The 14139-nt window shown below is 36.5% G+C and overlaps 1 protein-coding gene across 2 annotated transcripts in view; it reads left to right on the top strand.

The window, feature by feature from the left end:
• Positions 1-14139, top strand: part of RPS6KA6 (ribosomal protein S6 kinase A6) — a 202588-nt gene that overhangs the window by 181903 nt on the left and 6546 nt on the right. For both annotated transcript variants that reach the window (XM_045471066.1, XM_045471065.1), the window contains one exon: positions 12780-12920. In XM_045471066.1, the coding sequence (XP_045327022.1) occupies positions 12780-12920 (141 nt within the window). The remainder of the gene's footprint in view (positions 1-12779; positions 12921-14139) is intronic.

Below are 14139 nucleotides of genomic sequence, written 5' to 3'. Positions count from 1 at the left end.
GTGCAATTGTGAATGGGATCAGTTTCTTTATTTGTCTTTCTGTTGCTTCATTGTTAGTGTATAAGAATGCAACTGATTTCTGTACATTGATTTTGTATCCTGCAACTTTGCTGAATTCATGGATCAATTCTAGCAGACTTTTGGTGGAGTCTATCGGATTTTCCATGTATAGTATCATGTCATCTGCAAAAAGCGAAAGCTTGATTTATCTTTGCCAATTTTGATGCCTTTGATTTCCTTTTGTTGTCTGATTGCTGATGCTAGAACTTCCAGCACTATGTTAAACAACAGCGGTGAGAGTGGGCATCCCTGTCGTGTTCCTGATCTCAGGGAAAAAGCTCTCAGTTTTTCCCCGTTGAGGATGATGTTAGCTGTGGGCTTTTCATAAATGGCTTTTATGATCTTTAAGTATGTTCCTTCTATCCCGACTTTCTCAAGGTTTTTATTAAGAAAGGGTGCTGAATTTTGTCAAAGGCCTTTTCTGCATCGATTGACAGGATCATATGGTTCTTCTCTTTTTTTTTGTTAATGTGATGTATCACGTTGATTGATTTGCGAATGTTGAACCAGCCCTGCATCCCAGGAATGAATCCCACTTGATCATGGTGAATAATTCTTTTTATATGCCATTGAATTCGATTTGCTAGTATCTTATTGAGAATTTTTGCATCCATATTCATCAGGGATATTGGCCAGTAGTTCTCTTTTTTTACTGGGTCTCTGTCTGGTTTGGGAATCAAAGTAATCCTGGCTTCATAGAATGAGTCTGGAAGTTTTCCTTCCCTTTCTATTTCTTGGAATAGCTTGAGAAGGATAGGTATTATCTCTGCTTTAAACGTCTGGTAGAACTCCCCTGGGAAGCCATCTGGTCCTGGACTCTTATTTGTTGGGAGATTTTTGATAACCAATTCAATTTCTTCGCTGGTTATGGGTGTGCTCAAGCTTTCTATTTCCTCCTGATTGAGTTTTGGAAGAGTGTGGGTGTTCAGGAATTTGTCCATTTCTTCCAGGTTGTCCAATTTGTTGGCATATAATTTTTCATAGTATTCCCTGATAATTGTTTGTATCTCTGAGGGATTGGTTGTAATAATTCCATTTTCATTCATGATTTTATCTATTTGGGTCATCTCCCTTTTCTTTTTGAGAAGCCTGGCTAGAGGTTTGTCAATTTTGTTTATTTTTTCAAAAAACCAACTCTTGGTTTCGTTGATCTGCTCTACAGTTTTTTTAGACTCTATATTGTTTATTTCTGCTCTGGTCATTATTATTTCTCTTCTTCTGCTGGGTTTGGGGTGTCTTTGCTGTTCTGCTTCTATTTCCTTTAGGTGTGCTGTTCGACTTTGTATTTGGGATTTTTCTTGTTTCTTGAGATAGGCCTGGATTGCAATGTATTTTCCTCTCAGGACTGCCTTCGCTGCGTCCCAAAGCGTTTGGATTGTTGTATTTTCATTTTCGTTTGTTTCCATATATTTTTTAATTTCTTCTCTAATTGCCTGGTTGACCCACTCATTCGTTAGTAGGGTGTTCTTTAACCTCCACGCTTTTGGAGGTTTTCCAGACTTTTTCCTGTGGTTGATTTCAAGCTTCATAGCATTGTGGTCTGAAAGTATGCATGGTATAATTTCAATTCTGGTAAACTTATGAAGGGCTGTTTTGTGACCCAGTATATGATCTATCTTGGAGAATGTTCCATGTGCACTCGAGAAGAAAGTATATTCTGTTGCTTTGGAATGCAGAGTTCTAAATATATCTGTCAAGTCCATCTGATCCAATGTCTCATTCAGGGACCTTGTTTCTTTACTGACCGTGTGTCTAGATGATCTATCCATTTCTGTAAGTGGGGTGTTAAAGTCCCCTGCAATTACCACATTCTTATCAATAAGGTTGCTTATGTTTATGAGTAATTGTTTTATATATTTGGGGGCTCTGTATTCGGTGCATAAACATTAACAATTGTTAGCTCTTCCTGATGGATAGACCCTGTAACTATTATATAATGTCCTTCTTCATCTCTTGTTACAGCCTTTAATTTAAAGTCTAGTTTGTCTGATAGAAGTATGGCTACTCCAGCTTTCTTTTGGCTTCCAGTAGCATGATAAATAGTTCTCCATCCCCTCACTCTCAATCTAAAGGTGTCCTCAGGTCTCAAATGAGTCTCTTTTAGACAGCAAATAGATGGGTCTTGTTTTTTTATCCATTCTGATACCCTCTGTCTTTTGTTTGGCGCATTTAATCCATTTACATTCAGTGTTATTATAGAAAGATACGGGTTTAGAGTCATTGTGATCTCTGTATGTTTTATGCTTGTAGTGTTGTGTCTGGTACTTTGTCTCACAGGGTCCCCCTTAGGATCTCTTGTAGGGTTGGTTTAGTGGTGACAAATTCCTTCAGTTTTTGTTTGTTTGGGAAGACCTTTATCTCTCCTTCTATTCTAAATGACAGACTTGCTGGATAAAGGATTCTCGGCTGCATATTTTTTCTGTCTAGCACACTGAAAATCTCGTACCAATTCTTTCTGGCCTGCCAAGTTTCAAAAGAGAGATCAGTCACGAGTCTTATAGGTCTCCCTTTATATGTGAGGGCACGTTTATCCCTTGCTGCTTTCAGAATTTTCTCTTTATCCTTGTATTTTGCCAGTTTCACTATGATATGTCGTGCAGAAGATCGATTCAAGTTACGTCTGATGGGAGTTCTCTGTGCCTCTTGGATTTCAATGCCTTTTTCCTTCCTCAGTTCAGGGAAGTTCTCAGCTATTATTTCTTCAAGTACCCCTTCAGCACCTTTCCCTCTCTCTTCCTCCTCTGGGATACCAATTATGCGTATATTATTTCTTTTTAGTGTATCACTCAGTTCTCTAATTTTCCCCTCATACTCCTGGATTTTTTTATCTCTCTTTTTCTCAGCTTCCTCTTTTTCCATAACTTTATCTTCTAGTTCACCTATTCTCTCCTCTGCCTCTTCAATCCGAGCTGTGGTGGTTTCCATTTTGTTTTGCATTTCATTTAAAGCGTTTTTCAGCTCCTGGTGACTGTTTCTTAGTCCCTTGATCTCTGTAGCAAGAGATTCTCTGCTGTCCTCTATACTGTTTTCAAGCCCAGCGATTAATTTTATGACTATTATTCTAAATTCACTTTCTGTTATATTATTTAAATCCTTTTTGATCAGCTCATTAGCTGTTGTTATTTCCTGGAGGTTCTTCTGAGGGGAATTCTTCCGCTTGGTCATTTTGGATAGTCCCTGGCGTGGTGAGGACCTGCAGGGCACTTCCCCTGTGCTGTGGTGTATAACTGGAGTTGGTGGGCGGAGTCGCAGTCAGACCTGATGTCTGCCCCCGGCCCACCGCTGGGGCCACAGTCAGACTGGTGTGTGCCTTCTCTTCCCCTCTCCTAGGGGCGGGATTCACTGTGGGGTGTCGTGGCCAGTCTGGGCTACTTGCACACTGCCAGGCTTGTGATGCTGGGGATCTGGCGTATTAGCTGGGGTGGGTAGGCAAGGTGCACAGGGGCAGGAGGGACAGGCTTAGCTCGCTTCTCCTTAGGTGATCCACTTCAGGAGGGGCCCTGTGGCAGCGGGAGGGAGTCAGATCCGCTGCCGGAGGTTTGGCTCCTCCGCAAAAGCACAGAGTTGGGTGTTTGCGCGGAGCGAGGAAGTTCCCTGGTAGGAACTGGTTCTCTTTGGGATTTTGGCTGGGGGATGGGCGGGGGAGATGGCGCTGGCGAGCGCCTTTGTTCCCCACCAAACTGAGCTCTGTCGTCCGGGGGCTCAGCAGCTCTCCCTCCCTTTGTCCTCCAGCCTTCCCGCTTTCCGAGCAGAGCTGTTAACTTATGACCTCCCAGACGCTAAGTCGCGCTTGCTGTCGGAACACAGTCCGTCAGGCCCCTCCGCGTTTGCCCGCCAGACTCGGGGGCTCTGCTTGGCCGGCGAGCCGCCCCTCCGCCCCGGCTCCCTCCCACCAGTCCGTGGAGTGCGCACCGCCTTGCCGCCCTTCCTACCCTCTTCCGTGGGCCTCTCGTCTGCGCTTGGCTCCGGGGACTCCGTTCTGCCTGAAATAGGGATTTTGATGTTTTCCACAAATATTTATTTAATGCTATAAACATTGAAAAAGCAGCAACAGTTATATAAAGTTCAGGCATCAACATTGATTTTAATGAGGAAGAATGAGAAATAGTATAGTTATGAGCCAGGCTCTGGCGTACTGCCTGGATGCATCTCCTTACTTACCAGCTATGTTACACCTACTTTATGTTACCTTGGGAATTATGCTTAACCTCTTTCTGCCACAGTTTCCACCTCAGGGCTATTATGAAGGTTAATATGTGTGGCACATAGTAAGTAGTATGTGTAAGTATTAGCTGATATCATTAAGAATCTATATATCACTCTGACAATATATGTTTATCTTTGACCTTCCTATTAGGAACAAAGACCCCCATGAGTAAAATTTAAGGTGTATATTTCAGTATTGTAGAGGATCATTTCCTAAATTCTTTTTCATTCTTTCAACATCGCTACCTGTACTTTTCAGTAGTCTTTGAGAATCCACAGGAAAATGCAAAAGGTGAGATAGGTTTAATGAAGAGCAGAGAAGTGTTTTTTTTTCTTATTAAATTTTAGTATATATATATATATATATATATATATATATATATATATATATGTTGAAACACTTTGGTAAGAACAGAGGGGCCTATTATTTTTGGGCTAAACCATTGATTGTTTTTTTACAACTTTACTGAGGTATAACTGATCAAGAAAACACATGTATTTCAAGTATATAATTTAATGCTATGATATATTGACACACCAATGAAATGATCACAAAAATCAAGATAATCAACATATCCATTACCCTAAGTTTCTTCACGTCCCTTTATAATATTTCCCTCCTGCTCCACATTCCCAACTCACTATCTCCACCCCTGATTCCCTGACAACCACTGACCTGCTGTCTGACACTACACATTATTTTCCACTTTCTAGAAATGTTTATAAATGGAATCATAAAGTATATAAACTTTTTTAGGTCTCTTTCACTCATAATTATTTTAAGATTCATCAAACTTTTAGGAATGTATCAATAGTTTCTTTATATCACAAATAATATTCCATTGTATGGATACACTAAACTTTGTTTATATACTCACCTGCTAATGAAAATTTGTGGTTTTGGAAGTTTAGAAATATTACCACTAAAACTGCACTCAGTATGTGTGTGCAACTGCTTATATGAATGTATAGCTTTCATATTTTTGTATAAACACACAGGAGTGGAATGATTGGGTATATATTTAAATTTTTTTATATTTAACTTTTTAAGAATCCACCAAACTCTTTTGAAATGTCTATCCTTTTACATTCCCACTTAATATGATCATTCTTTTTAATTTTTTAGTATTCTTATTTTTATTAAAGTACTCAAATTTTTATTTTTATTTTTTTAGTATTCAATTTTCTTATTTATATATAACATAAGGTTTGCAATTTCAGTTATTTTTAAGAGTACATTTCCATGGCATTAATTACATTTATAGTGTTGTGCAACCATCACCACTATTTCCCAGACTTTTTCCTCACCCCAAATACAAACTCTACACCTATTAATGACTCCTATTCCTCCCTTCTCTGGTAAGCTCAAATTTACTTTCTGCCTGTGCGAATTTGTATATTTTCAGTGTCTCATATAAATGGAATCATATAATATTTGTCCTTTGTGTTGGGCCTTATTTCACTTTCATCCATGTTGTAACATGTATCAGAACTTCATTCCTTTTTATGAATGAATAATACTTCATTGTATGGATATGCCGCATTTTATTTATCTATACATATATTGATGTACAGTTGGGTTATTTCCACTTTTCAACTGTTATGAATAATTCTACAATGGACATTGCATACAAGTATCTGAGTACCAGTTTTCAGTTATTATGGGTATATTTAACTTTTTGAAGAAATACCAAAATGTTTTCCACAGCAGCTGCATCATACTGCATTCCTACCCATAACATCAAATGTTCCAATTTTTTCTACATTCTTGACCAAACTTGCTATATTCTGTATTTTGTATTATAACCATCCTACTAGATGTGAAGTGGAGTGTCATGGTGGTTTTTATTCATATTTCTCTAATGACTAATGATGCTAAGCCCCTTTTCTTGTGTTGACTAGACAATTGTGTGTCTTCTTTGGAGAAATGTCAAGTCTTTTGCCCATTTTTCAATCAGATTGTTTGGTTGTTTTTGTTGTTGAGTTGTAGGAGTTCTTTATATATTCTTAATATTAATCCCTTATTAGGTGTAGGATTTAAAAATATTTTCTCCCATTCTGTGGGTTGTCTTTTCACTTTCCTGATAAGGTGCATTAAGAATGTATTTTAGAGGCACCTGGGTGGCTCAGTTTGTTAAGTGTCTGACTTCAGTTCAGGTTATGATCTCACAGTTCATGGGTTCGGCCCTGTGTAGGGCCTTGTGCTGACAGCTCAGAGCCTGGAGCCTGCTTTAGATTCTGTGTCTCCCTCCCTCTCTGACCCTCCACATCTCACTCTCCATCTCTCTCTCAAAAACAAATAAGCATTAAAAAAAATAATGTATTTTATTATTATTTTTAATTTCAGGAATATAATTTATTGATTCATCACTTACATATAATACCCAGTGCTCATGCCAACAAGTGCCCACCTTAATGCCCATCACCCATTTAGTGCACCCCCAACCAAATACCCCTCTAGCAACCCTTAGTTTGTTCTCTGTATTTAAGAATCTTGTGGTTTGCCTCCCTGTTTTTATCTTTTTTCTTCCCTTCCTGTATATTCATCTATTTTGTTTTTTTAAACTTTTTAAAATATTTATTTATTTTTGAGAGAGAGACTAAGTGCGAGCAGGGGAAGGGCTGAGAGAGAGAGACACAGAATCTGAAGCAAGCTCCAAGCTCTGAGCTGTCCACACAGAACCCAATGCAGGGCTCAAACTCACGAGAAATTAGATCATGACCTGAGCCAAAATCAGACGCTCAATTGACTGAACTACCCAGGGGCCCTGTTTTGTTTCTTAAATTCCACATATGAGTGAAATCATACGATACTTTCTTTCTCTGACTGACTTATATTGCTGAGCATAATACACTCTAGTTCCATCCACGTTGTTGCAAATGGCAAGATTTCATTATTTTTGATGGCTGAGTATTATTCCATTGTATATGTATGTATGTATGTATGTGTGTATGTATGTATGTGTATGTGTGTTGTAAATATATATACTACATTTTTTTTATACATTTGTCAGTCAATGGACATTTGGGCTCTTTCCATAATTTGGCTGTTGTTGATAGCTCTGATATAAACATTGGGGTGCATGTGCCCTTCAAATATTTTATATTCTTTGGATAAATACCTAGTAGTGCAATTGCTGGGTCATAAGGTAGTTCTATTTTTAATTTTTTGAGGAACTCCATACTGTTTTCCAGAGTGACTACACCAGTTTGCATTGCCACCAGCAGTGCAAAAGTGTTCCTCTTTCTCTGCATTCTCGACAACATCTGTTTTTTCCTGAGGTTTTAATTTTGTGTTTTCTATTCTGTTCCATGGATCTATGTGTCTGTTCTTGTTCCTATACCATATAGTCCTGATCACTATAGCTTTGAAGTCCAGAATTGTGATGCCTCCAGGTTTGCTTTTTTTTGTTTATTTTGTTTTCAAGATTGCTTTGACTATTCAGGGTCTTTTGTGGTTCCATAAAAATTTTAGGATTGTTTGTTCTAGTTCTATGAAAATGCTGGTCCTGTTTGGATAGGGATCACAGTCAATGTGTAGATTGCTTTGGGTAACACAGACATTTTAACAATATTTGTTCTTCCAATCCATGAGCATGGGACGTTTTCCCATTTCTATGTCTCATCTTCAATTTCTTTCCTAGGTGTTTTATAGTATTCAGAGTACAGATTTTTTACCTCTTTGATTAGGTTGATTCCTAGGTATCTTATGGGTTTTGGTGCAATTGTAAATGGGATTGATTCTTTTATTTCTCTTTCTGCTGCTTCATTATTGCTATATAGAAATGCAACAGATTTCTGTACATTGATTTTGTATCCATCGCTTTTACTGAATTTGTGTATCACTTCTAGCAAGATTTTGTTGGAGTCTTTTCGGTTTTCCCAATATAGTGTCATGTCATATGCACATAATGAAAGTTTTACTTTTTCCTTGACTATTTGAATGCCTTTTATTTTGTTTTCTGATTGCTGTGGCTAGAACTTCCAGTAGTATATTAAATGATACTGGTGAGGGGTGCCTGGGTGGCTCAGTCGGTTAAGCGTCTGACTTAGGTTCAGGTCATGACCTCACATTCATGTGTTTAAGCCCCGCATTGGGCTCTGTGCTGACAGCTAGTTCAGAGCCTAGAGTCTGTCTTCGGATTCTTTGTCTCCCTCTCTCTCTGTCCTCCCTCTACTCGTGCTCTCTCTGTCTCTCTCTCTCTCAAAAATAAATAAAAAACATAAAAAAATAAAAAGAAATAATAGTGGTGAGAGTGGATATTCCTGTTTTGCTCCTCACTGTAGAGAAACAATTTTCATTTTTTCCCTATTGAGGATGATATTAGCTGTGGGTTTTTCATATATGGCCTTTATCATGTTGAGGTATGTTCCCTCTAACCCTACTTTGTTGAGGGTTTTAATCATGAAATATATTGTACTTTGTCAAATGTTTTTTTTCTCATCTACTGAAATGATAATATCATTTTTATCCTTTCTTTTATTAATGTGGTGTATCACATTGATTGATTTGTGAATATTCAACCACCCTTACAACCCAGGGATAAATCCCACTCGATCATGGTGTATTTTCTTTTTAAAGTGCTGCTGAATTTAGTTACTTACTATTTTGTTGAGAAATTTTGCATCTATATTAATCAATGATACTGTCCTGTTTCCTTTTTTTTTTTTCTTATAGTATCTTTATAGGGGTTTAATACTGGGGCAGTACAGCCTTCATGAAATGAGTTTGAGAATATTCCTCTTCTTCAATTTTTGTAAGAGTTTTAGAAGGATAGGCATTAATTTTCTTCAAATATTTCATATATTCACGAGTGAAACTATCTGAGATTTTCTCTGTTACAAGATTTTTTATTAACTACTTCAGTCTCTTTACACATTATTATTGGTATTTTCAGGCTTTCTTTTTCTTCATTATTCAGTTTTGGTAAGATATGTGTATCTAGGAATTTATCTGTTTCCTTTAAATATTCCAGTTTGTTGGCATATAAATTTTCATAGTATTCTCATGATCCTTTTTATTTCTGTGGCATCATATGTAACGTCACCTCTTTTTTTTTATTTAATTTATTTGAGTTTTCTTTTTTATTTTTATTGGTCTGGCTAACGGTTTGTCAATTTTATTTATAATTCCAAAAAGCCAGCTCTTAGTTCTTGATCTTTTCTACTGTTTTTCTGGTCCCTATTTCATGTTATTTCTGCTTTGATCTTTATTATATCCTTCCTTCTGCTCTGGGGCTTTGTTTTTCTTTTCTTTTCTTCTTTTTTTTCTAGTTCTTTCAGGTATAAGGTTGAGTTATTAAAGATCTTTTATTTTTCTTTTCTTTTTTTTGAGATCTTTCTTTTTTCTTAGTGTAGGCATTCTTTTTTATAAACTTTCCTTTTAGACTTGCTTTTGCTGCATCTCATAAAGTTTTGGTGGTTTTTTTAAAGTTTATTTATTTATGTTGAGAAAGACAGAGAGAGTGCAAGCAGGACAGAAGGAGAGAGAGAGAGAATCCCTAGCAGGTTCTGCATTGTCAGCACAGAGCCAAATGCAGGGCTCGAACTCATGAATGGTGAGATCACGACCTGAGCCAAAATCAAGAGTTGGATGCTTAACCAACTGAACCATCCAGGTGCCCCAATTGTGGTATGGTTTATTTACATTTTTATTTGTTTATATTTACCATTTGATTTTTTTTTTGACTCATTGGTTGTTCAGGAGTTATATTGTCTTGTTATTCGATTTTTTTCTGACAAGAAATCTTCTGTTATTCTTATCATTTTTTCACATATGTAACATGTCTTTTTTTAATCTCTATTTTCTTTTAACATTCTCTCTGCCTTGGATTTTGAGATTTGGTTTGATGTCCTTGATATATATATATATATATATATATATATATATATATATATATATCTTGTATTTGTACTTCATTGAACTTGTTGGGTCTGTAGGTTTATGGTTTCTGCCAAATTTGATAATTTTGGAAATATTATTCCCTCACATATTTTTCCTTCCTTCTCTTTACTTCAGGGACACCGGTTGCAATTGTGTATTATACTGCTTGACGTTTTCTCACAGATGCTCTGTTTCTCACAAGATGCTCTGTTCTTTTGCCTGTTTTACACTCTGTGTTTCTTTTTGATGGCATCTATTGTTGTGTCTTCCCCAATATTTTTACCTCCCATATCAAATTTTCTTTTAATCCCATTCATTTTATTTTTAGTCTCAAGTTTTAGTTTTTTATCTCTAGAAATTTGATTTGTGGCTTTTTATATCTTCTCTGTCTCTAATTTTTAACATATGGAATGGAGTTATAATGACCATTTTAACATCCTTATCTGCTAATTCTGACATATGTATCAATTCTGGGTCATTTTTGATTGGTTGGTTTCTTCTTATTATATGTTATTTTTAACATATAATGTTATGCCACTAACATATAATGTAATGCCTGACGATTTTTTATAAGAAGCCAGACAATGTGAATTTTGCCTTACTGTGTGCTGGAAACTTTTGTATTCTTATACATATTCTTGAACTTTATTCTGGGGCACAATTAAGTTAGGTGAAACAATCTGAACCTTTGGATTCTCCCTTTTAAGATTTTTTTAGGGACATCTGGGTTGCTCAGTTGGTTAAGTGACTCACTTCGACTCAGGTCATCATCTCATGGTTCATGAGTTTGAGCCCGCGGGACTGTGCTGACAGCTCAGAGCCTGGAGCCTGCTTCAGATTCTGTGTCTCCCACTCTATCTGCCCCTCCCCCACTCATGCTCTGTCTCTCTCTTCTTCAAAAATAAATAAACATTAAAAAATAAATAAATAGGATTTTTAGGCAGGATCAGAACAATGTTTAGAGATACACAGTACTCAGGCTGGTTAACTCCAGGTACTTCATGAATTGTGAGATTTTCCAGCCTGGCTTGTGGAAACAGGCAGTGTTTTTATGTCCATCCTCCATGAGTTCTGATTTCCTTCTAAGCCTTTAAAATAGTTCTTTTCACAGTTGTAGGTTTATCAGTAATCTGCTGAATATTTGAGAAGACCTCTACAGGTCTCTGTAGTCTTTTCTCTGCTCCTCTCACCACTCTAGTAGTCAATCATGCTAATCTATCTGCTTTGGTCCCCCCTGACTCTCAGTTTTGTCTCATCAACTCAGAGAATCTGCCAGGCTCTGTCTGAGTTTCCTTTACCTACACAACAGTCTGAAAACTCTCAAGGTGATAAGTTTGGGCAATCATAGGGCTTGTTTGATTTGTTCCCAGTCTGTTGGGAATCGCTTTCTTTTGTTGCCTAATATTTGATCTCTAGAAAACTGTTGTTTGTTGTATTTTGTTAATGAATTTATTAACTTATTAATTAATTTGTTTATTTTTGTGTTGGGAGGGGGTATTGTTTCAAACAGGTGGATGAATCCAATCTCTGATACTCTATTTTGGCCAGAGGTAGAAGTCCTTGGACTATGGAACTTTTATCATTTTTATGACTATCATTTAGGTCTGTTTTATTGAAGTAATTCACTCTTATTTTATTTCCTAAATTACTTTCCCATTCATTTTTTCATATTTGTCCTTTTTCCGATAGATTTTGATTGGTTGTTTTACTCTCTTACATACTTTTATTATTCTTCAAATTCTTATGTAACTACTTAGAGTCTTTAGTTTCACTACTTATGCTATAGATGACTGTTTCTATTTTATATGATGCTTGTTAAGGAGAGTTCACTTCTCCATTTCCTAAAAGATGTTTGATAAAGATAGTTTGTATTTAAAATTGTGTTTTACTATCAAGTTATAGTACATTTACAACTTGTTATTAACACAGAGGTAAACTATCAAGTTGTAGTAAATTTACAACTTCTTATAACATAAATAAATAAGCATATTCACAGTTACTCTGTGAGAAACTTAGGATATTCTGACCATTAAAGAGTGCTAGCCATCACCTGCTATCCTTGAACTTATGTTTTGCTTTCTTTAGTATTTTACACATAAACCCCCAATTATTGGGAGTGTGTTAACAACATGGGGTTCTCCCTTCTATGTTGTACATTTCTACACTATATAAAGGTGTAGAAATATCTATATAAAAGTATACCTTTATACTTTGAGGCCCAGCTTACCAGCAAAGATCAATAGCTCTTTTCTCCTCTTGACCATTTCACACATTCTAGGATAACTCCTGCTACTTTATATTTTCTTCCTCTCCCACTAACCGCATTCCAGTTCCACAGATTTGGTGTCCTCTGATTTAGAAATTATAAATAATGGTTTACCATATATCAAAAAATCTGTTTGAAGATTCTGACAGTTATCTGTGCAGAGTATAGGTTAGTTTTTCCTGTATATAGGTCAATTAAAACTGATCACAAAGCTACTGGTGCTTTTATATTTTAAGAAAATATGAAATAATACATTTTACTAAAACTTTTACTGCTATACAGTTTCACATATGTGTGTATGTGTGTGTGTGTATATATATATATATGTATATATATATATATTTTTTTTTCATTTTAATATAGGATTTACTCTCCCATATGCTACATATGGACCCACATCAGCGGTACACTACAGAACAAGTATTAAAACACTCGTGGATAACCCACAGAGATCAGTTGCTGAATGATCAGCCAAATAGATATGATGCATCACATGTAATTAAGGTAAAACAAACATTTTTTATGCATCTTCTAAATGTTTGATAACTATTGCGTGCCATTTACTGATAACACATATAATTACCTTAAATATCTTTATTTTTAAAAATGTATTTATAGGTTCTTTGTTTTTGTTTTAAATAACAACTGTGGATGCCTGTTAATCTTCTTTACCTATTGCCTTTCAGATGATAAATAAAAATTCCTTAATTGTATTTAACTTTTTCTTGAGACACTGGGGCTAAGAGTATACTAAATGTAGGTTTTATATGTAAAGAAAATATTGCTATTGGTTCCTAAATAACCATGGTTGCAAATTCCCATATTTATAGACATTGAATCTAGATGGCAAATTTAGTGTTTTATGCATTCATCTGTTGATGAACACTTAGATTGTTTCTATGTCTTGGCTATTGTGAATAATGCTGCACTGAACATGGGAGAACAAAGATCTCTTTGAGGATAAATATTGTGGTGGACAAATATCCAGTGGAATACTATTCAGCTTTAAAAATTAGGTCCTGTCATTTGCAACAACATGGATGAACCTGGAAGACATGCTAAATGAAATAGGCCAGACACAGAAATATATATATATATATATATATATATATATATATATATATAATCTCTCTTATAGGTGGAATCTAAACCAGTTAAATATATAAAAGCAGAGAGTAGAAAGGTTGTTATCAGGGGCAGGGAAGAGGGTAAAATGGGGAGATGTTGGTAAAATACAAAGTTGCAGTTATGTAGGATGAATAAGTCTAGATATCTAATGTACAGCATGATGACTATAGTTAATAATACTGTATTAAATATTGGAGGGGTGCCTGGGTGGCTCAGTTGGTTAAGTGTTAGACTTTGGCTCAGGTCATGGTTTGTGAGTTCAAGCCCCACATCAGGCTCTGTGCTGACACCTCAGAGCCTGGAGACTGCTTCAGATTCTGTCTCCCCCCCCCCCTCTCTGCCACTCCCCTGTTCTCTCTCTCTCTCTCTCTCTTTTTTAAAAATACACAAATATTAAAAATTTTTAAAAAGGGGCGCCTGGGTGGCTCAGTAGGTTAACCGTCCGACTTCAGCTCAGGTCACAATCTCGCGGTCCGTGAGTTCGAGTCCCGCGTCAAGCTCTGGGCTGATGGCTCAGAGCCTGGAGCCTGCTTCCGATTCTGTATCTCCCTCTCTCTCTGCCCCTCCCCCGTTCATGCTCTCTCTGTCTCAAAAA

This window comes from Leopardus geoffroyi, chromosome X, assembly GCF_018350155.1.
Source record: "Leopardus geoffroyi isolate Oge1 chromosome X, O.geoffroyi_Oge1_pat1.0, whole genome shotgun sequence".
Taxonomy (NCBI): domain Eukaryota; kingdom Metazoa; phylum Chordata; class Mammalia; order Carnivora; family Felidae; genus Leopardus; species Leopardus geoffroyi.
Note: the sequence above shows the minus strand (reverse complement) of the source record. Positions and strands in the feature narration are given on the sequence as shown.